Raw genomic sequence first — 25,625 nt, 5'->3', positions numbered from 1 at the left:
AGTTGTTTGTTCTGTGGGTGTGTAGGAGACATCTCAATGTAAATTAAGTTGGGAAGCTGTGAGCTTAAGTGTTTTGTGTCACTACACAGGGTGGGTGGTGTTGCTGTGTTAATTAGATAGGGATTAAGGATAAGTTCCCCCGGATGTAATTGCCCCTGTGACCTATTCCTACGTTTTTGCATTTACAAGCCAACCATGATGGAGTTGTGTTTTTATACCAACAACAACCATAAGCACCAGCAAAGCAGGCGTGCCAAGCACGCCTTCCTGGGCTTCGTTCGAGCAAGCTACGCCCCGGAGGTGGACGGTTGTCCGGTGTGACGTCGAAGAGAGATCGGGAACGAGTGCATGAGTTCAGTGTGAGGGAGGTGGCAGTTGTAGAAGTGAGAGGAACATGGCGAGGATGGAGGATCTTGCTTTGCTCTCCTCTCAGCATGACGAAATGGCTTTCCTTCGACGCATTAAGAAGACAGTGTGATTCTCGTATTCGTGCTGAGGCGAATTGACTCGCGTGGTGGAGCAAGACGCTGACCATTGACTCTAGTACATGTACAAGATCAGTGTTTCTCAACCTTTTTTGTCCCACGCCCCACTTTGATTTTCAAAAAAATCATACGCCCCACCATGATTGGAGACTACAGTATTTACTACATATGTGTTGAAAAGGCTTTATTCAAACTTTATTGCAAATTTTATTGAATTGCCACTCACTTCAATGGGAGCCCTGCCATTGGCGCTGGCTGCAGATTTGTTTGATTCGAGGAACCAATTTTGTCAGTTTCAGCCTTAAATCACCACGTTTCGTGATTTCCAGTCGATTTCTCTTAGCTTACAGCAAATCGGTAACAACACTAAATCCACATTTGACTAAATAAGATGATGGAACATTTATCAATACTTTCCTTGCCAAAGTAGTCGAGTTTGGGTATTTCTTTTGGCTCTCCTCAGACAGCCACATCATGGTTCCTTTGATCTTGAAAAGAGTTTTGAATCCTCATGCCCCACCAAAATATTGCCATGCCCCACCAGTGGGGTGTGCACCCCACCTTGAGAAACACTGTACTAGATAGTAAGATAGATTAGTTAGATAGAGAACGAGGTAATGAATAATGTAGATCATAAAGATACAGATAAAGACGAAGGAATGATCCGACAGAGCCATACCATAGACATCAGCACCATGGACTTGCACAATGTCCAGGCAAACTCCACTGCGCGTGTCCCAAATGCGGATGCTGTAATCCCAGCTGCCAGACACCAAGAGGTAAGGTACCTCGGTGTTCCACACGAGGCCACGGACCGGTCCGGTATGTCCACACAGTGTGATGATACACGCATCCTTGGTATAATCCCAGATGCGTACTGTGCTGTCAGGAAGCAACGGGATGAAAAGTTTGATTAAAAACCCACGTCCCTCACTCTGAGAACATGAAAAACTTCGGAAGATTTTGTTTTTTCTTTAAAGAGATTATTTGCTTTCGTTTATCCCAATTATTTTTAAAATCGATAACGTTTTGGAAGGAATTACTCTTGATGTTATGGTAATGCAACACCTGTGTAACGTCATTTCCTTTTGCTCACCCTGGGTGCGGTGGCTGTGTGAATGAGCTGACACTGAGTGAGCATAATGTTAGCTCACAGAGTTCCTAATTTTGTCATCCCTGGCCCAGCTCTTGAAACGTTATTTTGAACTTTGTCACAACCTACCAATTTTCATGACTGTTAAAAGGGGCACTGTGACCATATTTTCCAAGCGTTTCATGAAACATGACTGAGTACTTGTGAAATGGTTCACAATCATTGTCACTAGATATTCAGACAAAGAACTGTAAAAATGATGCCCATTATTGCGAAAAAGTGAAACCTGATGTTCAAGAGTATATGATTGGACTTCATTGTTGTTCTGCAGCTTGAAGAGGCCTTGTGGAAATACCTAACACGTTTTCAGGCTGAAATATAAATTTTGGTTTACTTTTTTGTTGAAGATTTAATGGGTTGATGACATGATTACGGTTGAACCAATCAGTGTCTACCTTATAGAGACTTGTGTATATAAGCACGCGCCTTCACGTGCTGCGATCTTACCCTGAGGAGTGCAGCACGAAAAGCTTCGGTCACTATTATGTCGTGTTTGTTTGTATTCATATATATTGTATTTGATGAAGGATATCTACTGCATATTTATTCTGACTAGTACATGTATTAATGTGGTGCCTTTGGGGGAATGATGAGGACACACAGAGAGGACGTTGTGCCATTTATTCCATCAAAGCACGTCTCACTCAGTGGACCCAACAGCGGCCTCACATGATACGACACTCCTCCCCCAATGAGTCATGCAGTCAACTAAATACGTGGGCCATCCAACAAATCTGGAAGAAACACGCAGACATCAACCACAGACACGACAAGTGATGGAGGGACATTTGAAACAGGTGACGGCTCCCCACCAGACAACAAACCAGATGCAACTGATGCCGGAGGAACATCCATGCTGCTATCACTGCCTTGAACATCCAGATCCACAGATAGAGGGACAGGCGGTCGGAACATGGTCACGGGCACCTCGATGGACGAGGACACATTAGACGGCAGAACGGAATCGGCAGCGTTTGAATGATCAGACCCACGAGCCAATGATTGATTCACATGACGTTTGCAGGTAAGACCGGCCGAGGTACAAACGAGGTAGTTAGCCGATCCGAAATTTCGGATCATAGTAGCCGGTCCCCATTTCTGTCAGTGTAAATAGTCTTGTGCCAAAACTGAATGACTGAGAGAAATGACTGAGGTGGTTCATCCACCGTGAATGAACGAACATCGGTCGTCGTAACAACTGCTGGTGCGCAAAGTTGAAGAAAATCCAGCCACGACCACAACTGTCGGCCATACATGCGGAATGAAGGTGTTTCCTGCATAGTAGAGTGCACCGAATTACAATAGGAGTGCAAAACTCATTAACCATACTCTGCACATGTCATACCACTTGCCTCCCACGTAAGGCATGTTTCAAAGGTTTGACAAATGGCTCAGCCTGGCCATTTGTAGCTGGCTGGTAAGGTGCTGACGGCTGACCTCAGGTTTTTGATAACATTACCATGCATGAACACAGCAAATACCTCAGATACAAACTGTGAACCAGTGTCCGAAACTAAAATCTCCGGAACACCTTTGTTTGCAAAGATACTCCGCAGACGTCCCTCCATGTTTTCTGTCAAGATGGACTGCATGATAGCTACTTCTGGGCACTTTGAGTAAGCGTTGATCACCACCAGAAACAAACGGCCTATGACCGGCCCTGCAAAATCCACATGAACGCGCAGCCACGATCTATCAGCGGGCAGCCACAATAATTAGACACGTGATGGACTATCAGCATCAGTTTGACACATAGCACATTATTTTACCGTCCGCTTGATGTCCCAATCAAGCAAGGGCCACCACAACAAACTCCGGGCTAAACTCTTCATTTTGACCACATCTAAATGACCCTCATGTAACTCATTGAGACAGTGCTGATGTAATGAAGCAGGAATGACCACCCTCATTCCCCACATAACACAACCTTGAGCAAAAGATATCTCAGAGACACATGATACATCTGGAGCATATTCTGATGTCAGGGGCAACTTGCGCCAATAACCTGACAATACAGCATGCGCAACACATGACAAAATGGGATATAATGGCGAATGGCAGTGGCCACATCCACTGCGATTACCGGACCAGACTCGATCTGTTCAAACATGTACACCTCAATCTCATCTGTCGGTTTTGCGCCGACCTTAGGAGATGGCAGTCAAGACCGGCCATCACAGTTAGTGTACCGTTCAGAAGCACGAAATTCGATTTTGTAGTAATACACATTGAGGAACACACCATCTCTGTAGCTGAGCAGTGGTAGTGACTGGAATGCCTGAGGATCGAACAAGAACTGAAGCAGTTGATGATCAGTTTGTCAGAGGAAATGTCGAACTATCAAGTACTGACGAAGCTTCAACATATCCAATACCAGACTTGGCACTTCACGCTCAATTTAAGCATAATTTTGCTCTGTGGCCGTCAGAGCACGTGGCGCCAAACACACCAGATGCTCAGTACCGTCACTCATTACCTGAGACAAGGTGGCGCCGATGCCATTCGACGAGTTGTCACACGCAAGAATGAGAGGATGTGAAGATTCGTAATGCGCAAGAACTGTATACAGTAAGGTGAGATTTGACTCATTCGAATGCTGCTTGTTCCATCGAACATCGAGACCCAGCATGGAGCGAGCTCATTTCTTTGGTTGCTAACATACCTCTGGTAATATTGAGCGAGCCCAATGAAGGACCAAAGCTGAACTTTGTTTCTCGGGCTGGGCATGTCGGCTCTGGCATCGACTTTCTGACGGGTTTTCGACAGCTCACCCAGAGTGATGACGTGGCCAAGGTACTCCACTCGCTTCTGAAACAATAAAACATTTGTCTTTGTTCAGAAGGAGACCCGAAGCAGCTAAATTAGACATCACCTTATCAGTGTTCTGAAGATGCTGTTCGGCCATGGTGCCAGCGATGAGGATCTCATCCAAGTGGCATTGTGCCGTTAATCCATTGTGTTGGTAATCTCCCCAGCACAAAGACGATCCATAGCTTTCTGCCACATTTCCGGAGATGAGGCAATACCGAAACAAAGATGACAATACTGGTACATACGCTGACACGTATTGACGGTAAGCAGCTGAAGATCCTCTGGTGCAATCTCGAGATGGAATTAGGCATCGCGCAAGTCCAACGGCGTGAAATACCGACTCCCTGCCAGCTTCGAATATATTTCTTCAATGGATGGCAATGGATACTGCTCCACATAGAGGTTGGAGTTAACGATTGCTTTAAAGTCACCACACAGGCGGATACCTCCATTCGGCTTAAACACTGTGACCACAGGCGTTGCCGACTCAGAGTGCACCACCGGTTCAATGACACCAACCTTTTCCAAATCGGTCGAGTTCCGCTTTGACCCGATCGCGAAAAGCATATGGCACAGGTCCAGCCTTACAGAATGGCGGACTGACACCCTCCTTCAGGTGTAGGTGACCTTGAGCACCTTCAAGCTTCCTGATCCCAGGCCCGAATAGAACTTGGTGTTTTTTCCAAGATCCCCTCCAACCAGGAAAGAGATGGAATTGACGTATGAACACTGTAAATGTCTGCCCAATCCAGACAAATTGTGTGCAACCAGTCAAAACCCAGGAGAGATGGTCCTGAACCATCAACCACATGAAGGGGCAACACTGCTTGATGTTAGCAACAACGAACCACTACATCCATCAAACCGAGTGGTTTGATCAACTCCCCAGTTGGTAGTGTGTACTGAGGCGAACACCAGACAACCCAAACGACACCAAGTCGGCTTACCCATGAGACTGACTGATGCTTCGGTATCAACTGCGAAGTTGAATGGCCTGCCAGTTACACTGACAGACACCTCAAAGGCATGATTTGCAGCAGCTGTCATCATCGGAAATATGCCAAGTTGATCAACCTCACTGCTGGCCTTGACCATGTTAACCGATGATGGTGCCTGACCCTGACAGACCCTCTGGAGTTGGCCTGTCCGACCACATTGGTGACACACTGCATTCTGAAGAGTGTGTGAACCACTACACCTCTAACATGTCTGCTGCAGCAGCTGGCCCTGCGATGCCCTGCTTGTACGCAGACGGGATGAAAAAGGTTCCTGGTATATGCTGACCAAGATGGGGAATTGTGAGCATGTGACCTGACAGCAACTATGGCATTGACAGACAAGTCCTCCCCAACAATGATGTGAACATCCTTTCGAGCTTGTTCTACGACAGCAGGCAGTTTCAACCACTTCAGAAAATGTAATCTCTTCAAACTTTATCCGAAGAACTGATGCGGCCATCTTCTCATCCCCCAACCCAGCGATAAAACGATCCTTCAGTCTCTGTGGCCGTTAATCGTCACCAAAACGGCAATCCCCTGCCAGATGCTTGAGTCTGGCAACAAAATCAGCCACCCTATCATTGGGGAGCCGAACCAGGTTGTCATACTCATACTGCGATAACTGTGTTGACTTGCCCGGTTTAATACGGTCGTGCAACATCTTGACTATGGATTTGTAGGAGATAGCATCATCCGACACCTTCACAGGTGAAATCAAGTCAGACAGCAGATGGAACTCCTTCGCAGGCAGCGACGACAGAAGAATCGTTTTCCGTTTCCCAGCATCGGCAATGCCGTCAGCGATGAAATAAAAACCGAGCTGCTGCGCAAAGAGTTCAAAGTTGTCTCTGGCATATTCTGGGACCTGACCACGTGATGTAGTCATGGTTCGACAAATCCTCGTTGCTAATTTCGGCGTCTTCAGCACAATGATGAGGACACTCGGAGAGGATCGGTGCCATTTATTCCATCAAAGCAGGCCTCACTCAGCGGTACACAACACCACAATTAACTTGTTGTAAAAGTGCCAAAATACAATACTTTTCGGCTATCGACTTGAATTTACACACACATTGCGAAGCACATTATTTGCTTTTTTAAAAAAAAACTCATTTGAAGAAAAAAAAGTCAGGATTTCCAAATAAAATGACATCACTGTGATATCACAGTTTTTGTATTTTCTATTTTATGAAGCTGATGAATTCAGGATTTATAAATATTTTTCCAACAACAAAAATAACATTCGATGTTTCTGTCTATAGTTAAAGATGTCATGAAATGGGGCAAATGCCACCAATTATATTTGGTATAAAGATCTTGTTAACGAATAACTTTTTACGTGTGATCTAATGAATGTGATGATACAATTATTTAAAGTGTGGACGTGACAAGTGGTATGGACGTGACAAGTGGTATGGACGTGACGAGTGGCGTGGGCAGGACGAGTGGTTGGGAGCGGGTGTGGCGTGACTCGTCAAGTGGCGTGGATGCTGTATGTGGCATGGCCTGGCCACGACGCGTGGTATGTTGTGGACGCAAAGCATTGCATGGACGTGTCACGTGGTATGGTGTGCTGTGGCATGGACACAACGCGTGACATGGAGGCAATGTGCAGTGCAGTGTGGTGTGGCATGCATGCGACAAGTGGCGTGGAGTGGTCACGACATGTGGAATGGCATGGATGCTAGGAGTGGTGTGGGTGTGATATGTGGAATGGCGTGGATGCAAGGAGTGGTGTGGGTGTGATTTGTGGAATGGCGTGGATGCTCGGAGTGGTGTGGATGTGATATGTGGAATGGCATGGCCGCTTGGAGTGGTGTGGATGTGATATGTGGAATGGCGTGGATGCTTGGAGTGGTGTGGATGTGATATGTGGAATGGCGTGGATGCAAGGAGTGGTGTGGGTGTGATTTGTGGAATGGCGTGGACACAACGTGTGGCATTGTGTGGATGCAACAGATTACGTTGAGGCGACGCATGGTGAAGATGCCACGAGCGGCTTGGACACGACGAGTGGTGTGGTCTGGACTTGAGTAATGGTGTGGTGTGGACATGATGCATGGTGCGGTGTGGACGTGATTTATGGTGTGGTGTGGAGTTGATGCATGGTGTGGTGTGGAGATGATGCATGGTGTGGTGTGGACATGATTTATGGTGTGGTGTGTACATGATGTATGATCCGGTGTGGATGTGATGTATGGTGTGGTGTGGATGTGATTTATGGTGTGGTGTTGACGTGATACATGGTGCGGTGTGGACGTGATTTATGGTGCGGTGTGGACGTGATGCATGGTGCGGTGTGGACGTGATTTATGGTGTGGTGTGGACGTGATGTATGGTGTGGTGTGGGCATGATTTATGGTGTGTTGTGGACATGATGTATGGTGTGGTGTGGACATGATTTATGGTGTGGTGTGGACGTGATGTATGGTGTGGTGTGGGCATGATTTATGGTGTGTTGTGGACATGATTTATGGTGTGGTGTGGACGTGATTTATGGTGCGGTGTGGAGGTGATTTATGGTGTGGTGTGGACATGATGCATGGTGCGGTGTGGACGTGATTTATGGTGTGGTGTGGACGTGAAGCATGGTGGGGTGTGGACGTGATTTATGGTGCGGTGTGGACGTGATGCATGGGGTGGTGTGGACATGATTTATGGTGTGGTGTGTACATGATGTATGATCCGGTGTGGATGTGATGTATGGTGTGGTGTGGATGTGATTTATGGTGTGGTGTTGACGTGATACATGGTGCGGTGTGGACGTGATTTATGGTGCGGTGTGGACGTGATGCATGGTGCGGTGTGGACGTGATTTATGGTGTGGTGTGGACGTGATGTATGGTGTGGTGTGGGCATGATTTATGGTGTGTTGTGGACATGATGTATGGTGTGGTGTGGACATGAGTTATGGTGTGGTGTGGACGTGATGTATGGTGTGGTGTGGGCATGATTTATGGTGTGTTGTGGACATGATTTATGGTGTGGTGTGGACATGATTTATGGTGCGGTGTGGAGGTGATTTATGGTGTGGTGTGGACATGATGCATGGTGCGGTGTGGACGTGATTTATGGTGCGGTGTGGACGTGAAGCATGGTGCGGTGTGGACGTGATTTATGGTGCGGTGTGGACGTGATGCATGGTGTGTCGTGGACGTGATGCATGGGGTGGTGTGGACATGATTTATGGTGTGGTGTGGACATGATTTATGGTGTGGTGTGTACATGATGTATGATCCAGTGTGGACGTGATGTATGGTGTGGAGTGGATGTGATGTATGGTGTGGTGTGGACGTGATTTATGGTGTGGTGTGGAGGTGATTTATGGTGTGGAGTGGGTATGATTTATGGAGTGGTGTGGGTATGATTTATGGTCTGTTGTGGACATGATGTATGGTGTGGTGTGGACGGGATGGATGGTGTGGCGTAGACGTGATGTATGGTGTGGTGTGGACGTGTTTTATTGTGTGGTGTGGACGTGATGTATGGTGTGGTGTGGACGTGATTTGTGGTGTGGCGTGGACGTGATTTGTGGTGTGGCGTGGATGTGATTTGTGGTGTGGCGTGGACGTGATTTGTGCTGTGGTGTGGACGTGATTTGTGGTGTGGACGTGATTTGTGGTGTGGCGTGGACGTGATTTGTGGTGTGGACGTGATTTGTGGTGTGGCGTGGACGTGATTTGTCGTGTGGTGTGGACGTGATTTGTCGTGTGGTGTGGACGTGATTTGTCGTGTGGTGTGGACGTGATTTATGGTGCGGTGTGGACGTGATGCATGGTGTGGTGTGGACGTGATGCATGGTGCGGTGTGGACGTGATTTATGGTGTGGTGTGGACGTGATTTATGGTGTGATGTGGACATGATTTATGGTGTGGTGTGGTCGTGATTTATGGTGTGGTGTGGACATGATGCATGGTGTGGTGTGGACATGATTTATGGTGTGGTGTGGAGATGATTCATGGTGTGGTGTGGACATGATTTATGGTGTGGTGTGGACATGATTTATGGTGTGGTGTGTACATGATGTAAGATCCAGTGTGGACGTGATGCATGGTGTGGTGTGGACGTGATGCATGGTGCGGTGTGGACGTGATTTATGGTGTGGTGTGGACGTGATTTATGGTGTGATGTGGACATGATTTATGGTGTGGTGTGGTCGTGATTTATGGTGTGGTGTGGACATGATGCATGGTGTGGTGTGGACATGATTTATGGTGTGGTGTGGAGATGATTCATGGTGTGGTGTGGACATGATTTATGGTGTGGTGTGGACATGATTTATGGTGTGGTGTGTACATGATGTAAGATGCAGTGTGGTCGTGATGTATGGTGTGGTGTGGACGTGATTTATGGTGTGGACGTGATTTATAGTGTGGTGTGGACATGATTTATGGTGTGGTGTGGACATGATGCATGGTGTGGCGAGGACGTGATTTATGGTGTGGCGTGGACGTGATTTATGGTGTGGCGTGGACGTGATTTATGGTGTGGCGTGGACGTGATTTGTGGTGTGGCGTGGACGTGATTTGTGGTGTGGCGTGGACGTGATTTGTGGTGTGGCGTGGACGTGATTTGTGGTGTGGCGTGGACGTGATTTGTGGTGTGGCGTGGACGTGATTTGTGGTGTGGCGTGGACGTGATTTGTGGTGTGGCGTGGACGTGATTTGTGGTGTGGCGTGGACGTGATTTGTGGTGTGGCGTGGACGTGATTTGTGGTGTGGTGTGGACGTGATTTATGGTGTGGTGTGGACGTGATTTATGGTGTGGTGTGGACGTGATTTGTGGTGTGGCGTGGACGTGATTTGTGGTGTGGCGTGGACGTGATTTGTGGTGTGGCGTGGACGTGATGTATGGTGTGGTGTGGACGTGATTTATGGTGTGGTGTGGAGGTGATTTATGGTGTGGTGTGGACGTGATGTATGGTGTGGTGTGGACGTGATTTATGGTGTGGTGTGGACGTGATGTATGGTGTGGTGTGGACGTGATGTATGGTGTGGTGTGGACGTGATGTATGGTGTGGTGTGGACGTGATGTATGGTGTGGCGTGGACGTGATGTATGGTGTGGTGTGGACATGATTTATGGTGTGGTGTGGACATGATGTATGGTGTGGTGTGGACGTGATGTATGGTGTGGCATGGATGTGACACATGATGCAGTTTTACCATGACACATTTTCTGCCTGATGTTTGATTCGAGCGTGATGCCATGATAAGTGAGGCCCGTTTCATCCCGAAAGAGTTTATGAAGACCTCGCTTTTTAACATTCAATAAAAGTACATCTCCAACTAACCTATGAGCTTTCAGTGTGAAATTTAGTTAAACATGTTGCATCACTTCAGATTGTGGGCTAAAAACAAGAACATTATTTTATCTGAACTTAAAAACAAAATCCACCAATGGCAGGTCATGTACATTCATGGTTAAAATCTGGAGAGAAACGTGATAAATTAACGAACGTAAACATACTTGTCATCTGAACCGCTGCAGAAAATACCCTCGCGAAGAGGAGACCAGCGTACATTGAACACCTTCGCTGTGTGTCCCTTAAACACCTTTAGTGGTTGATCTGAGCCGGCAGCCAGGTAGTACACGCGAACGTTGCCGTCCTCACAACCAGTCGCTATCATGTTGCTGACAGAAGGGAAAGATTGCAGTGAAAGGGGATCTATTTGGAGAAACCATGATGTATACAATATGTGTTTGGAAATGATAAATGGCTTTCCCAGCATTTCCAAAGAAAACTGGCGGATTGCGAATCCACTAGCCTTTCACACTTCCAGCTGACCGAGCATGCCAAAGCTGGAGTTTCTGCTGACCAAGTTAACACAAAGAAGATTGCACTTCACAAGAAATCGAGTCACTTTGTATGAGCCGACGATAACCGTGGATAGCTCCGTTTGCGTCGGGTTATCCAAGCAACATTGTATTGACCACAACAGCCTGAACAATGACTTTCCTCCGGGTGGCTCACTTCACCTGCTCCCCCAGGGTGGCTCACCTGCTGGTGTGGCTCCAGTCACAGCCGTACACAGCAGCAGGATGTCGATAACGCTGCAGCACCTTTCCCTCGATGCTGTGGATAATGCTAATTACAAGCAAACAACAAATATTGAGGAATTCCTTTAAAAACATTTTTTTCTGACTTACTTTCAATAAATTGCAATATTGCCTCTTGATGAGGTTTTTATGATAATTCAATAGGAACAGTTGCAAGGCTCGTTCATGGTTAAGGCCACATAACCGGTAGATTTACATCGATCAAAAAATAAACGAATGAGACGAGTTGGTCGACTCGTGTAAATCATACCAAGGATGACCCAAAAAAACAAAAACCCACACTATCTCTATATTACTAAGAGTCTCATCTTGTGTTTTTATATGTATGTATGTATATATTGTTGTGGTTACCAGATTCGCAAACCACCATTCAGGTCCCTTAGGTGAGGTATCTCGGTAAGTACATGTGTAGTTAGGCCCAAACCCGTTGTCTAGTGGGAATACATGTCATTTATACGTGCTGCGACTCTTCAGGATAGCCGTTTTTCTTTCACTATCTTTATTTTGGACCAACCGCCATGATCACAACCACAACATCAACCACCAACCACAACCACCGCTTCACCACAACCGCCACGACCTTCCCGTCACACCTCGCCACCGTAGCATCGCCACCGTTCTTGCCCCGCTGTGGGTACCGGTGTTGGACTCATGCAGAACGCGCGTCGAACAGCGTGTACAAAATCACGGATTTTCTGCTTCAAAAACGGATCAAAAACGACACACGCCCACTTTTTGCCGTCCAATCGGTGAGCGAGGGGCGAATTGGCCCCGCCCCCAGGGCGATCGATATATGCAAATTTGTGGATCAAAAAGCCTTCACGCCCACTTTTTCTCGGGCCAATGGGGAGCGAGGTGAAAGGTCAAAGGGAGGGGGTCAAAGGCGAAGTTACGGGGGGGATAAAAGGACGGTGTTCGTCAGTCAGAAGAGAATCGGGAACGAGAACGGAGGGAGAGTCGCAAACGAGAACGAGAAGGAGTCGAGAACGAGAAGGAGTCGGAACGGAGGGGACGAGTGTGGAAGACTGGAGCCCGAAGCCTGCAGTGGCTGGAGAAGCTGAAGAGAGCCGGACGAGGGAGTGCTCGCGTCGGTGCCAGGAGCTGCACGCCCGAGGGAGGCCGGCAGCGCGACCTGGCCGAGGTGGAGACGCACACCAGGGATAATAAAGATCCTCTATACCACGAGCATCAGCAACCCCCCTCCTGTTTCCCCCCGCGCTGAGATAGTGCGACCAAGGGGGCCCCGTTCCCACCCCCTGCCAGGCACTGTCCACGAGGCCCGCGGGTTGCGGGGCCATCGCCGCTCCGCGTCTCATCACCAGACGGGTAGGCCCGACCCGGTCTCGGCCTCAGGCCTGCCCCATTCTTGGGGGATTTCTTTTCCTTGGTTTTGGGTATGTGTTGTCGGCGCCGTCTGTGAAGTAGAATTGTATAAGTGTTGCCGTGTGCTCGGTAGTCGGTATTAGCTCTGCACTGTGTTTTCACTTTTATGTTTGCTTTTTGTGTAAATGGAATTGTGTTTTCTTTTTTTTTGTGTGCATTTGGTGGAATTGTATTTGTGTGCTTCCCGTGTGCCGCGAATAAATGTGCTTTATTGTTGAACTGTTCTCCCGCTTCGCTTCGTCTTTTCCTCTATTGAATCCCCATCTTGCTTCACGTAAAGGGTTGGTAGTGGGCTGAATACGCCCGATAATTAATCGAACCGTCGAGGTCGACGATAACACCGCTCGGTTATTCTGATAGTACGGAACGGGTCGCTTAAGTGGCCCGTGTCCGAAGTCGACCTGCGGCGAGGTGCGATCGCCCGGTCTACCCTCCGCGTGGGTACTTAGGTAGTTCGAATTTGGCGAGCAACCCTATCCCATGCGGGGGCTGATTGGCTCGATCGCGGTGAGACCGAAAGGTCCACCCGTGACTGGTTCCCGGCGTTAGTCCGAGAGGGTCACGACTGGATTGTCCGTCCGGTGGGCGACGTGCCGCGATTCGAGTTACGTGGCCGTCAGCACGCCGGCGGGCGCGAAGACCGCAACACTGGTGTCAGGAGTGGGATACAAATTCATCGCCCTCCTCGCGGCACTGGTATCGGAGAACAGGAAAACGGGCTCTCCTGTCTCCAATTAAATTCACGGGAATCGGTCCAGGGGTGAGAGAAGCGACCCCCGATTCCCTCCAAATTACGAGCGATTTAAATTAACCCTTCACGAGAAGCAAGATGGCGTCTCAAGGCGAGCGGGAGCCGGGGGTATTAGAAATGTATATGTGTAATAATGTAGAGTCCATGGTCCAGGATGGAATCCCCGAGCAGGAAATGTTGATTGTGCAGGAACACGGACTCGCCCAACTGAACCCAGGGCCCGAGGTGGGTGCGGCAGCGGCCGCGGTGTATGACACCTCCCCCCCCCCCTCCACCAAGACCCTTCCCCAACCCTTGCCGAAACGGCTCAGCTGAGTGCATCCAACATGGCCCAGCTATGCGCCATGCTGGCGGCAATGAACAAACAAATGAATGAAGTGAAAACGAAGATGGATACAAATACAAATGAAATGAAAAACGAAATGAACAAGCAAATGAATGAAGTGAAAACGACGATGGATGCGAATACACAACAAATAAACGAAAAGATGGATACAAAAATGAACGGAATGGAAACAAAAATGAAAGAGCTGCGGGGTGAGACGCAGAACATGTGGGCCAATGCCTGCAGGCGGGCATGAAGGCAGTGAGCAGGGAGCTTAAAATGGCGACTCCACGTGTGGGAGCAAACGAGCTGGGTGGGGGTGCAACGGCTGACAGGCCCGCGGTGGAGGCGGGTGAAAAATAATTCGTGGAACGTGTTGGGCGAGAGTCGTGACGATGACCGAAAGGGAAAAATTAAATGGGGAGACCAAAACGTGTGAGACGAGACACGAGGTGACGACAACAGAAATAATAGTTGAGACAAGGGAGGTAAAGGGTGAAGAGTTGGCAGAGACACGGGAGATGGGAACGATAGAGGGAAGACTACACGATGAAGACGGGGTAAGTGACGCGCACGCACACACGGAGGTAGTGGAGGACAATGGGGTTGAGCTCGCGGAGCGTGCTGGGACCCGGTGCGAGCACCTGGATGGCCTCCTCCAGGAACGAGGGGAGGGAGTATGCCCCCTTGAGGCGAGTCCCGACCAGGTGAGTTCGGTCGTGCTTTGCGAGGTTGAGGGGACGAGTGCTGTGGACGGGTGCACGGAGAGCTTGGGGGGTATAGAGGCCCCGGAGACCCTTGTGGGGACACAAATCCCCAGTGTGGTTGTCCCTGTGTGTGTGGTGCAAGGTGTGAGTGCGGCACCGTGTGTGGAAGCGACCCCGTGTGTGAGTGGTGTGGTGGCGATGGTGCCAGAGTGCGTGCTTCCCAGCACGCCGGGTGTGGATGGGGCACCGTGTGTGAGTGAGGCCGTGTGTGTGAGTGAAACGGCCAGTATGAGTGAGGCACCACGTGTGAGTGGTGTGGTGGCGATGGTGGCGGAGGACGTGCTTCCCAGCACGCCGTGTGTGGATGAGGCACGGAGTGTGAGTGAGGCACCGCGGGTTAGTGCCCCCGCGTGTGTGGGTGAGGCACCGTGTGTGGAAGAGACCGCGTGTGTGAGTGTCGCCGTGTGTATGAGTGAGGTACCGCGGGTGAGTGCCCCCGCGTGTGTGGATGAGGCACGGTGTGAGAGTAGTGAGGCACGCGTGAGTGAACGGCCGTGTGCAAGGTCGCTGTGTGCAAGGGAGACCGTGTGTGTGAGAGAGCGGGATGTGAGGGAGATGTCGGTTGGCATGCGGGAGCACGCAGCCGCATCTCCCGGTGTGAATGTGATGGTGTGGACTGTGTGCGTCGTAACACGCAGGTGTGCGTGGGTGGAATGGAGACGACGACGGCGACAGAGGAGAGAAAGCCGAGTAGCGGCTGTAGTTGTTTCGAGGACCGTGCCGGGTTCACCCAGCAGTGAGCACGCGGTTCGTGCTGTGCAACGCACGAGACCACCACGTGCTCGCTTGCGAGAGTGAAGTCCCGGTCCGGAAACGCACGCGGTGGATTTGCCGATCCCGCGGACGGACAAAGTTTAGGCAGGTAAATGGATTTGGACCAGACGGGTTCTCCACGCGATCGTGTGTGTAAAGCTCCAACGGGCAAAACACATGTGTTCGCGTGGGGAACCCCTCGAGACGTGTGGCTTGTGTTTTTTTTTTTTTATGCGCACGGTGACGTCATGGCTGCACGTGGGGTTGGAATTCGGCAGGAGGGGTATCTCTGCCGGATGGTCCCGTCCAAGGAGGGACGAGGAACACGTGCAGCTGCATGACGTCACGGGCAGGTGCAAAGTGCGCGAGCTCTGAGTTGCCGCGCAGGTGCTGCGCATGGAAAAAAAAAAAAAAGCAAGCCTCACTTTCGGGTGTACAGGATTCCTGGGCAAGGGGTGAAAGACCCCCTTACCTGGGCACAGGATGGAAACTAGTTAGGGGGAAGGGTTAGCTTAGTTAGACCGACTTCATGGGGCAGGGGTAAGTCCTCATGGAGTCCGAGGAATGGATTAGTTAGAGGGATTGTAGCGAGATTTAGGTTGGGAAATTTATTAATGATTTATTTTGAAGACAGTGACAGACAGTGGATGTGTAGAGGGGACGTAGTTCAGCTACGTAGGTTACAAGGGAACGTGCTGTAGTATAAGGGACGACGTGGGAGCACGAGTTAGTTAGGGGATGTAGTTAGAAGGATGGCAGAGTTCAGCAGTGTGTGTGTTGAAGAGTTGGTGAGTTGTGAGGTGAGTATGAGTACATGATGAGTGAGTGAGGCCAGCGGGTCTGTGTGTGTGGAGTGAATGGGGAATGCATGGTGCGATGAGTGATTGGGGGGAGGAGTGACTCCCGCCCAAGGGACCCCGGGGTCAGAGTAAAGTGAGTTAGCTGGGTTAGTTAAATTGAAAAATGGAGGTTGTTTTGTTGTTGGTGGGAAAGTAGGCTCGAGACCCATTTGGAGGGGTGCAGGAGCCCTGTTGACGGGCTTGGGAGCGTGGCTGCGAAAGGTGAGCATCGCTGAGTGGGTACCCCGGGCACCAGGCTAGTCGGCCGTGGTAGGCCAAGGGCCCATGGGGGGCCGGGATAGAGTAGTGGGCACGGGTGCGCCTGCTTGGTGCGGGGGCCCGGGGCGCCATTAGCCGCGTGGGCAGTGTTGTGGGCACGGGTGACCCTCGGAAAGGGGCCCGGGAGGCCGGCCTGCCACGTGTGCGTTTCAGGGGAGGTGCCATGGGGGGCACTCCCCGGTGTTAGGGAGCTGGTAGGCTCGGAGGCAGTGTAGTGCCCGGGGGTGCCATAGCGGGAGATTCGGCAGAGCATCGTGCCTGCCAAAGGGAGCCACGTGTCCCAGCCAGGAGACCGAGTGAGGGCACGGAGAGAAAATTAGGGGGCGAGGCCCGAAATTGTGAGGACACCAACATAGGCGACGGGAATCTGGGTTTATAGAACCAATAGTTTAAGCGAGAGGCACTTGTTGAAAGCCCCGGGGTAGTTTAACAGTTAAATGGTTAGGGTAGATTAGGAGATGTACCCCTCCGCACCATCCATCCCCTCGCTGTCGTTGTGGGCCGCTGGACCCACTTTGGTTATAGATCGCCGAACTCTGGGGAGGCCATTCTGAGGCTTGAGTTGGGCCTCGACACAGGACGCTAGCTCTCCCTTATTCCCCTCCGGGAAGGGAACGTAGGGGTTGGGAGTAGGCTAGGTGACAGGATAGGTTAGCCGAACAAGGACGATAAAGGGGGTTAGGGGACGAATTATAGGGGGGGGAGTAAAAATAAAAACAACAAAAAAATAAGTTGGGGCTAAATTGGTTTTTCACAAATTAAGGGAGTGGGTATGGACAGTGACAGGCAAAGGCGATAGGTGGGAGGGAGACAGGTAGGTAGGTCCGAGCCCGCCTTCCAAGTGGCCAGCACCACCGCACTCCCTCCACCAACCTCCACTGAACGGCAAAGGCTAGCCAACTCCATCGGCTGGCCGTGTTTTTCTTCGAGGCGGAGGCCGGCCAACTTCATCGGCAGCTGCTGTTTTGCTTCAAGGCCTGTGCCGGCCACTTCATCTGCAGCTGTGGTACTTCAAGGCCTGTGCCGGCCAGTTCATCTGCCGGCTGTGTTTGCCTGCAGCGGCCTTCTTCTGCGGGCTGTGTTGCCTGCTGCCTTTGCCATGCCATGCCCACTGCCCCTGTTCACCAGCCCCGTTCAATTTTTGCTTTGCCCCCCCCTGTTCATTGCCATGTGCGCCAGGATCGTAAAAGCAACAGTTTGCAAGCTGCAAGAACTGCCCTGTTGGCAGCTACAACACGGGCCTGCAGTGGCGGCCCGTGCACCGTGTTTGCGTCCATCCATTCATGCATCCATTCGTTGTGCTCATTGCGTGTGCCGCTTGAGCTGGCACGGAGACTACGTTGTGCAGCCCATGCACCGTTGTGGTTCACAGTGTTCAGTTCAAAAGGGGAGGCCTTGGACTGCGTGTGAGCAGCCAGCCACGTTCCCTGTCACCTGCATTGTTTGAGCCAGAGACTGCATGCGGGCAGCCTGGCTCCCTGCTAACTGCTTTTCTTTTGCAGAGTTCAATGATCCTGGGCCATGGTTTAGTGTAAAATTTGTAAGTTAAGGGTAAGATGTACTGTAAATATGAGTGCGCCCCCGGCATGTTTGTCTTAGCGCCGGCAATTTTATTTAAGTCGTCCGTGTGAGTGAGTTTGTTTAGGTAGTTACGCAGCCCTCAGGTTATTTATTTTGGGGACACGAATACCATGAATGTCGCACTCAGGGATCCGTAGGTAAAGTGTACTAGGGGAAAACTACACATGATGGCACACGAAAATTTGACGACTCGGGACGAGTCTGTAAAAAGGGAAGCGGGTAGTGTTGTGGTTACCAGATTCGCAAACCACCATTCAGGTCCCTTAGGTGAGGTATCTCGGTAAGTACATGTGTAGTTAGGCCCAAACCCATTGTCTAGTGGGAATACATGTCATTTATACGTGCTGCGACTCTTCAGGATAGCCGTTTTTCTTTCACTATCTTTATTTTGGACCAACCGCCATGATCACAACCACAACATCAACCACCAACCACAACCACCGCTTCACCACAACCGCCACGACCTTCCCGTCACACCTCGCCACCGTAGCATCGCCACCGTTCTTGCCCCGCTGTGGGTACCGGTGTTGGACTCATGCAGAACGCGCGTCGAACAGCGTGTACAAAATCACGGATTTTCTGCTTCAAAAACGGATCAAAAACGACACACGCCCACTTTTTGCCGTCCAATCGGTGAGCGAGGGGCGAATTGGCCCCGCCCCCAGGGCGATCGATATATGCAAATTTGTGGATCAAAAAGCCTTCACGCCCACTTTTTCTCGGGCCAATGGGGAGCGAGGTGAAAGGTCAAAGGGAGGGGGTCAAAGGCGAAGTTACGGGGGGATAAAAGGACGGTGTTCGTCAGTCAGAAGAGAGTCGGGAACGAGAACGGAGGGAGAGTCGCAAACGAGAACGAGAAGGAGTCGGAACGGAGGGGACGAGTGTGGAAGACTGGAGCCCGAAGCCTGCAGTGGCTGGAGAAGCTGAAGAGAGCCGGACGAGGGGGTGCTCGCGTCGGTGCCAGGAGCTGCACGTCCGCGGGAGGCCGGCAGCGCGACCTGGCCGAGGTGGAGACGCACACCAGGGATAATAAAGATCCTCTATACCACGAGCATCAGCAACCCCCCTCCTGTTTCCCCCCGCGCTGAGATAGTGCGACCAAGGGGGCCCCGTTCCCACCCCCTGCCAGGCACTGTCCACGAGGCCCGCGGGTTGCGGGGCCATCGCCGCTCCGCGTCTCATCACCAGACGGGTAGGCCCGACCCGGTCTCGGCCTCAGGCCTGCCCCATTCTTGGGGGATTTCTTTTCCTTGGTTTTGGGTATGTGTTGTCGGCGCCGTCTGTGAAGTAGAATTGTATAAGTGTTGCCGTGTGCTCGGTAGTCGGTATTAGCTCTGCACTGTGTTTTCACTTTTATGTTTGCTTTTTGTGTAAATGGAATTGTGTTTTCTTTTTTTTTGTGTGCATTTGGTGGAATTGTATTTGTGTGCTTCCCGTGTGCCGCGAATAAATGTGCTTTATTGTTGAACTGTTCTCCCGCTTCGCTTCGTCTTTTCCTCTATTGAATCCCCATCTTGCTTCACGTAAAGGGTTGGTAGTGGGCTGAATACGCCCGATAATTAATCGAACCGTCGAGGTCGACGATAACACCGCTCGGTTATTCTGATAGTACGGAACGGGTCGCTTAAGTGGCCCGTGTCCGAAGTCGACCTGCGGCGAGGTGCGATCGCCCGGTCTACCCTCCGCGTGGGTACTTAGGTAGTTCGAATTTGGCGAGCAACCCTATCCCATGCGGGGGCTGATTGGCTCGATCGCGGTGAGACCGAAAGGTCCACCCGTGACTGGTTCCCGGCGTTAGTCCGAGAGGGTCACGACTGGATTGTCCGTCCGGTGGGCGACGTGCCGCGATTCGAGTTACGTGGCCGTCAGCACGCCGGCGGGCGCGAAGACCGCAACAATATGTATGTTCCCGAAATACAGCCAAAACGGTACACGATAGCGCAAACATTTTAGGGCCACCTTGTGGTGGAGTCTGCGGGCCTGCGGGGAAGGGCATGGTGGTGTGGGAGTGGTCGGGGTGGTCATCGTATCTGCAAGGGATATAAGGTGTGCGCACCGCCTGAGGCGTCGTAGGAATGCAGTAGTCGAACGCGGCTTGTGCGTGTGCGTACGGAATAAAGGAGAGCCGCTGGGCAGAGTACGCCCGCGCTTGCGCTTGTGCAACACAGCCCAGCTCGACTGTTCCTCCGCTCGTGTCTGCCTGCTAAGCATCTCCCATTCAGTATATTACAGTTGGCTGACGAGGATCTTCGGATCAGCGTGTGCAGGGCGGCAAGTAGCCCGGGCGGTTCCAAGCTACGGAGCCAAGGGTCTCACCAGCACGAGCATGGCAGAAGGTCGGGGCACGGCACACGGACGCGTACCCGTGTTCGGGGGAGATGAGTTCGAGTTGTTTTCTGAACAGTTAGGTTGCTACTTTCGGGCGAATGATGTAGAGGATGAAGAGAAACGCAAGGCGATCTTGCTCGCCTCGCTATCAACGGAGCACTACCGGCTGCTAAGTGATTTGGTGGCTCCACATAGACCCAGTGATGACGTGCTATCCTATCAGGACATCGTGGCGAAAATGAAGACCCACTTGGCGCCAGAGAAGTCGTTACATCTTGCGCGGTTCCAGTTCGATCATCTCGCTAAGGGTGGCGAGGAGCGCGTTGCGGACTTCGTAGCACGGGTGAAACATTCGGCTGTGCTGTGCAAATTCACGACAGAGGAGCGTCCGGCATGGCTCAGAGATCGTTTTATTTCTGGTCTGCGAGACGCAAAGATGGTAGCAGCCATCCTGCGGTTGACCGACATCACATTCGACTCGGCGGTCGCGACTGCTTCGTCTGTCGAGCAGACACTCACGGATGTCCGGACCATTGCTGGCCAGGACGTAATGAGTAGCTCCAGCTGGGGCATGTCAGCTAATCCCGAGGTCCACGCGGTGACCGCACAAGTCCCGCAGGTCGTGCAGCCCGGAGTCCGAGCGATGGCTCAAGTGCCGCAGGTCGCACGCGCGCCTGGCGGTGCGGGATGAGGGGCACCGCAGCACGGTCGCACCGGGAGCGAAGGGGCTTTCCGGGGGTGCTGGGGGTGTGGGGGTCCGCACCTGCGACAGATGTGCCCGTATAAGAACACCGTGTGTTTGCATTGTCACAAGGTGGGACATTTGAAGCGTGTGTGTCGGATGGCGGGGGCCTCCGTTGGGGTCTTGGAGGACGAGGTGCGGGAGGACCCCAGTGACATGGAGATCGGCCTGAAACCGGGGCATGGCGATGCTGGCGAGCCGGAGCAGGAGATGCAACCACGGTTGAGTCTGTTTTCCGTTGGTTCGGAGATGACGACGCCTTTCACGGTGGAGGTCGAAGTGAATGGCCAACCGACTGTGTTTTGCGTGGATACCGGGGCTGCGGTGTCGGTCATGGGTGAGCAGGCGGCTCGTGGTCTTCGCGGTATTCGCCTGGTCAAGACGGCCTTATCGTTATACACGTACACCGGTGAAGCGATTGCACCGCTTGCGAGGGCCGACGTCTCAGTGCGCTACCGAGATCGACGCGCCCGGCTCTCGGTGTTCGTTGTACGAGGGGAGGGGCCCACCCTTTTGGGTCGGGACTGGCTGGCGCACCTCGGACTGGATCTCCGGTTCGTACCTCCAGATGTGCCAGTGCTTTCTTCGAGACCTTCGTCGAGTACCGAGGGCGAGGCTCTGGCGGCGGGGGCCGCGTCGATGCAACGGGAGCGACCATTCGTTGCTGCCTGCGGCGGTGATGTGCGGTTCGGGAGCGGCGAGAGCCGTATCAGCTCTCGCGATGAGTTCCCGCGCTTCGCTCGCGATGAGTTCCCGCGCTTCGGCAGCATTTGTGAGGCAATGCGCGTCGGTGTTGTTCAGGCAGCTTCAACAGGTGGCGGTGAGCCCGTGGCGTTAAAGGGAGTCGCGAGTCACAACATCGAGTCGACAACCAAGAAACGGACTCGTGATGTGGGTTGTGGGTTGTTCATGGCATATGTGTTTTTCCTTGCTCTAGTGATGCAGTTTAACGTTGTTGAAATAAATGCCAGCAGTTCTCGTGTGAAAGTGGATTTGGCGGAGATCAGTCAATGGGGTTGGTATTATGATCAATGTGATGTAGGGGCGAATAAAAACGTTGGGTTGGCCTTCCATTGTCCCGGGCCGCAGGTAGTTGCTTTGTCATGTGCTGGGAGTTTATCAAAAGACCGCGCTGTACGAAAAAATGAGTTTGCAATGCTTCGAGTGATGTTCGTAGTGATTTATAATGAGCCTATGATTGAAGTGTGGTTTAAATGGAATTGCGACCGTCTAGCTGCCGTGTGGGTCTCGGAGATCGACTCGGAACCAAGACTGGTGCACTGGTCGGCGTTACCCCCACCTCTGGTTGCGAGCGCAGCTCTCTGTGTTCGCTCAAGGCCGTTTAGACGGGCGTTGGCGTCTCAACTGATTGTGGTGCGTGAGTTGTTTTGGAGCATTAAGTGCGTGCAGCCAGCGGCGCTGTTCAGCGCCCCCGGCCAAGGTCGATCAGGGCTGCCGCTGGCGCCACGGCTTCCAGACAGCGGGCTTCCGGCCTCGGAATGTTTATCTACGTCAGCTCTGCCTGGGGGGAGTGGGCCGGAGGCGTTTGATGGTGCCGGGGGAGGTTGGCTCGAAAGATCGCCACGACCTCGGCGAGGGCCATGTCAGCATGAGCCGTCTGGGGGCGTTTCCGCTGGGTAGGGCTGCTGTGCTTTTCGCCTGGCTGCTTCATATCGGGAACGCAGCCAGAGTTTGGGAGGTGCTGTGTCTTCGGAATCTGGTCGGAGCAGCTCCATTAACCCGCTTTCACGCATTATATGATGTGGTGTGCTGTTATACTTCGCTGTTTTTCATTTTATTTTCATGGTTATTCTACCGAGGTCCTTCGTGTTGTTTATGCTTCTTTAATGGTGATCATTTAATAATCATAGTTTTAGGGGGGAGGAGTGTGGTGGAGTCTGCGGGCCTGCGGGGAAGGGCATGGTGGTGTGGGAGTGGTCGGAGTGGTCATCGTATCTGCAAGGGATATAAGGTGTGCGCGCCGCCTGAGGCGTCGTAGGAATGCAGTAGTCGAACGCGGCTTGTGCGTGTGCGTACGGAATAAAGGAGAGCCGCCGGGCAGAGTACGCTCGCGCTTGTGCAACACAGCCCAGCTCGACTGTTCCTCCGCTCGTGTCTGCCTGCTAAGCATCTCCCATTCAGTACATTACACACCTTACTCACCATTCTCCTGTGGTGTGCAGTATCAAGTTTCGTTCAAATCGGGCAACGAAAAAAAAATATTAAAAAATCAATTCCCGATTCAGTCAAGTACTCTTCGGGAGAATTTGATCAATGCAAACAACCTCAGTGGTATAGTTCGCTGGAGCTATCTTTTTTTTCTTTTTTTTTTTGAAATGATTTTTTTATCAACCGCTGGCACAACGGGAACCCAACGAACGGGTTCATGGTTCGTCTAGTGTAATATAAAATCCTCACATCCAGTGTCTCTAGAAAGTCTGTACCCCCTTTCAAAATTTTCATCTTTTGTTGCCTTATCACCTGGAATTAAATTCCATTAAATAAGATTTTTTTTCCACCTTTATTTACACATCTTCACCCATAATTTCCAAGTGAAAAACAAATTCTACTAATTTCAGAAAATTAATTAAAAACGAAAAACTAGAATATCTTGTTTGGATAAGTGTCCACCCCACTTGTAATCACAATTGTAAATTAGCTCAGGTATAACGAATCACCTTCAAAATCACACATCAAGTTAATTGGCCTTCACCTGTGTTAAATTGTTGTGATTCTTATTATTTCAGAATAAAATCAGCTGTTCCTGTAGGTTTCCTCTGCTGGATAGTGCATTTCACAGCAAAGACTCAACTATGAGAACCAAGGAGCTTTCAAAAGACTTCCAGAATTAATTTGTGGAAAGGCACAGAACAGGGGATGGGTATAAAATATTTCAAAGGTCTTGAATATCCCTTGGAGCACAGTCAAGACAATCATTAAGAAGTGGAAGGCGTATGGTACCACTAAGAACCTGCTGAGATCAGGCTGTTCCTCCAAACTGGATGGCCAAGCAAAGAGACTGATCAGAGAGGCCACCAAGAAGCCACAAAGAGGCCAAGAGCAACTTTGAAAGAGCTACATGCCTTTATGGCAAAGACTGGTCACTGTGTGCATGTGACAACAATATCTCAAGCACTCCACAAGTCTGCGCTGCATGGGATGATGGCAAAAATGAAGCCATTGCTCAAAAACGCCCACCTTAAGTCTCGTTTGAAGTATGCAAAAAACTACTGAGATTTTGAAGCCATGTGGCAAAAAGTTTTGTGGTCTGATGAAACCTAGATGGGACTTTTTGGCCTAAATGTAAAGTGTTACGTTTGGCGTGAACTCAACACAGCACATCACCCAAAGAACACCATCCCTTCTGTGCAGCACGGTGGTGGTAGAATCATGTTATGGGGATGTTTCTCATTAGCAGGGACTGCAGCACTTGTCAGGATGGAAAAGAAAATGGATGGAGCAAAATACAGAAAATTCTGAAAGGAAAACCTGCTGCCCTCTGCAAGAAAGCTGAAATTGGGACAGAAGTTCACTTTTCAGTATGACAATGACCCGAAGCATGCAACTGAAGCTACACTGGAGTACCTCAAAGACAAAAAGAGAAATGTCAATGACAAGGTGTGCAATGTTGGTGGAGACCTATCCCAACAGACTCACAGCTTTAATTGCTGCCAAAGATGCTTCTTCCACCAAGTATTAACTCAGGAGGGTGGACACTTATCCAACCAAGATATTCTAGTTTTGTATTTTTAATTAATTTTCTGAAATTTGTAGAATTTGTTTTTCACTTGGAAGTTGTGGGTTACGATGTGTAAATAAAGTTGGAAAAAGTCTGATTTAATGCAATTTCATTCCAGGATATAAGGTAACAAAGGTCAAAATTTTGAAAGGAGGTGTAAACTTTCTATAGGCAATGGATCACTCAAATGGCACATTTTTTGGGACAGATTGCCTTGAATAGTCCAGGACTGACTGTGCTTAAAGGACTTGCTTCAAACATTTGCCACAGCACTGCAAGCATACTTGGATTCGACGGGAAAAATGGTTGATCACTCCGACACATTCCACTGTCGGAATTAAACGAATTTTTTCGATAATTGTTGCTTTGAGTTCTTCAATGGATGGTTGTTTTCCTCTGTAGACGTCCTTGAGATAGCCCCAAAGATAGAAATTTGGCGGTGGCAGATCTGGTGACCGTGGGGTTCATTCAATAGCAAGTCTTCGACTGATGACTCTGTCACCAAAGTGTGTGTTGAGCCAGTTCAGTGAACCATTTAAAGTGTGGGGAGTGGCTCCATCCTGTGCATCCTATTCTTCCTCTCTGGTAACCCCCCTGTGACTGGACAGGGACCTCAAAAAACCTCCCAAGAA

At 50.7% G+C, this 25,625-nt stretch overlaps 1 protein-coding gene across 2 annotated transcripts in view; it reads right to left on the bottom strand.

Annotated features, from left to right (window-relative positions):
• WDR17 (WD repeat domain 17) overlaps window positions 1-25,625 on the bottom strand; it is a 107,238-nt gene that overhangs the window by 47,480 nt on the left and 34,133 nt on the right. For both annotated transcript variants that reach the window (XR_015050808.1, XM_085852646.1), the window contains exons 11-13: window positions 11,448-11,534; window positions 10,916-11,080; window positions 1,165-1,367 (exon numbers count right to left, since the gene is read on the bottom strand). Coding sequence is in view for 1 of the 2 variants with exons in the window: in XM_085852646.1 (XP_085708772.1) it covers window positions 1,165-1,367; window positions 10,916-11,080; window positions 11,448-11,534 (455 nt within the window). In the remaining variant the exon portion in view is untranslated. The remainder of the gene's footprint in view (window positions 1-1,164; window positions 1,368-10,915; window positions 11,081-11,447; window positions 11,535-25,625) is intronic.

This window comes from Eptatretus burgeri, chromosome 13, assembly GCF_056783735.1.
Source record: "Eptatretus burgeri isolate ZD-2024b chromosome 13, Ebu_testis_v1, whole genome shotgun sequence".
In the NCBI taxonomy this organism is placed as follows: domain Eukaryota; kingdom Metazoa; phylum Chordata; class Myxini; order Myxiniformes; family Myxinidae; genus Eptatretus; species Eptatretus burgeri.
This window is presented reverse-complemented; position numbering and strand designations above follow the sequence as displayed.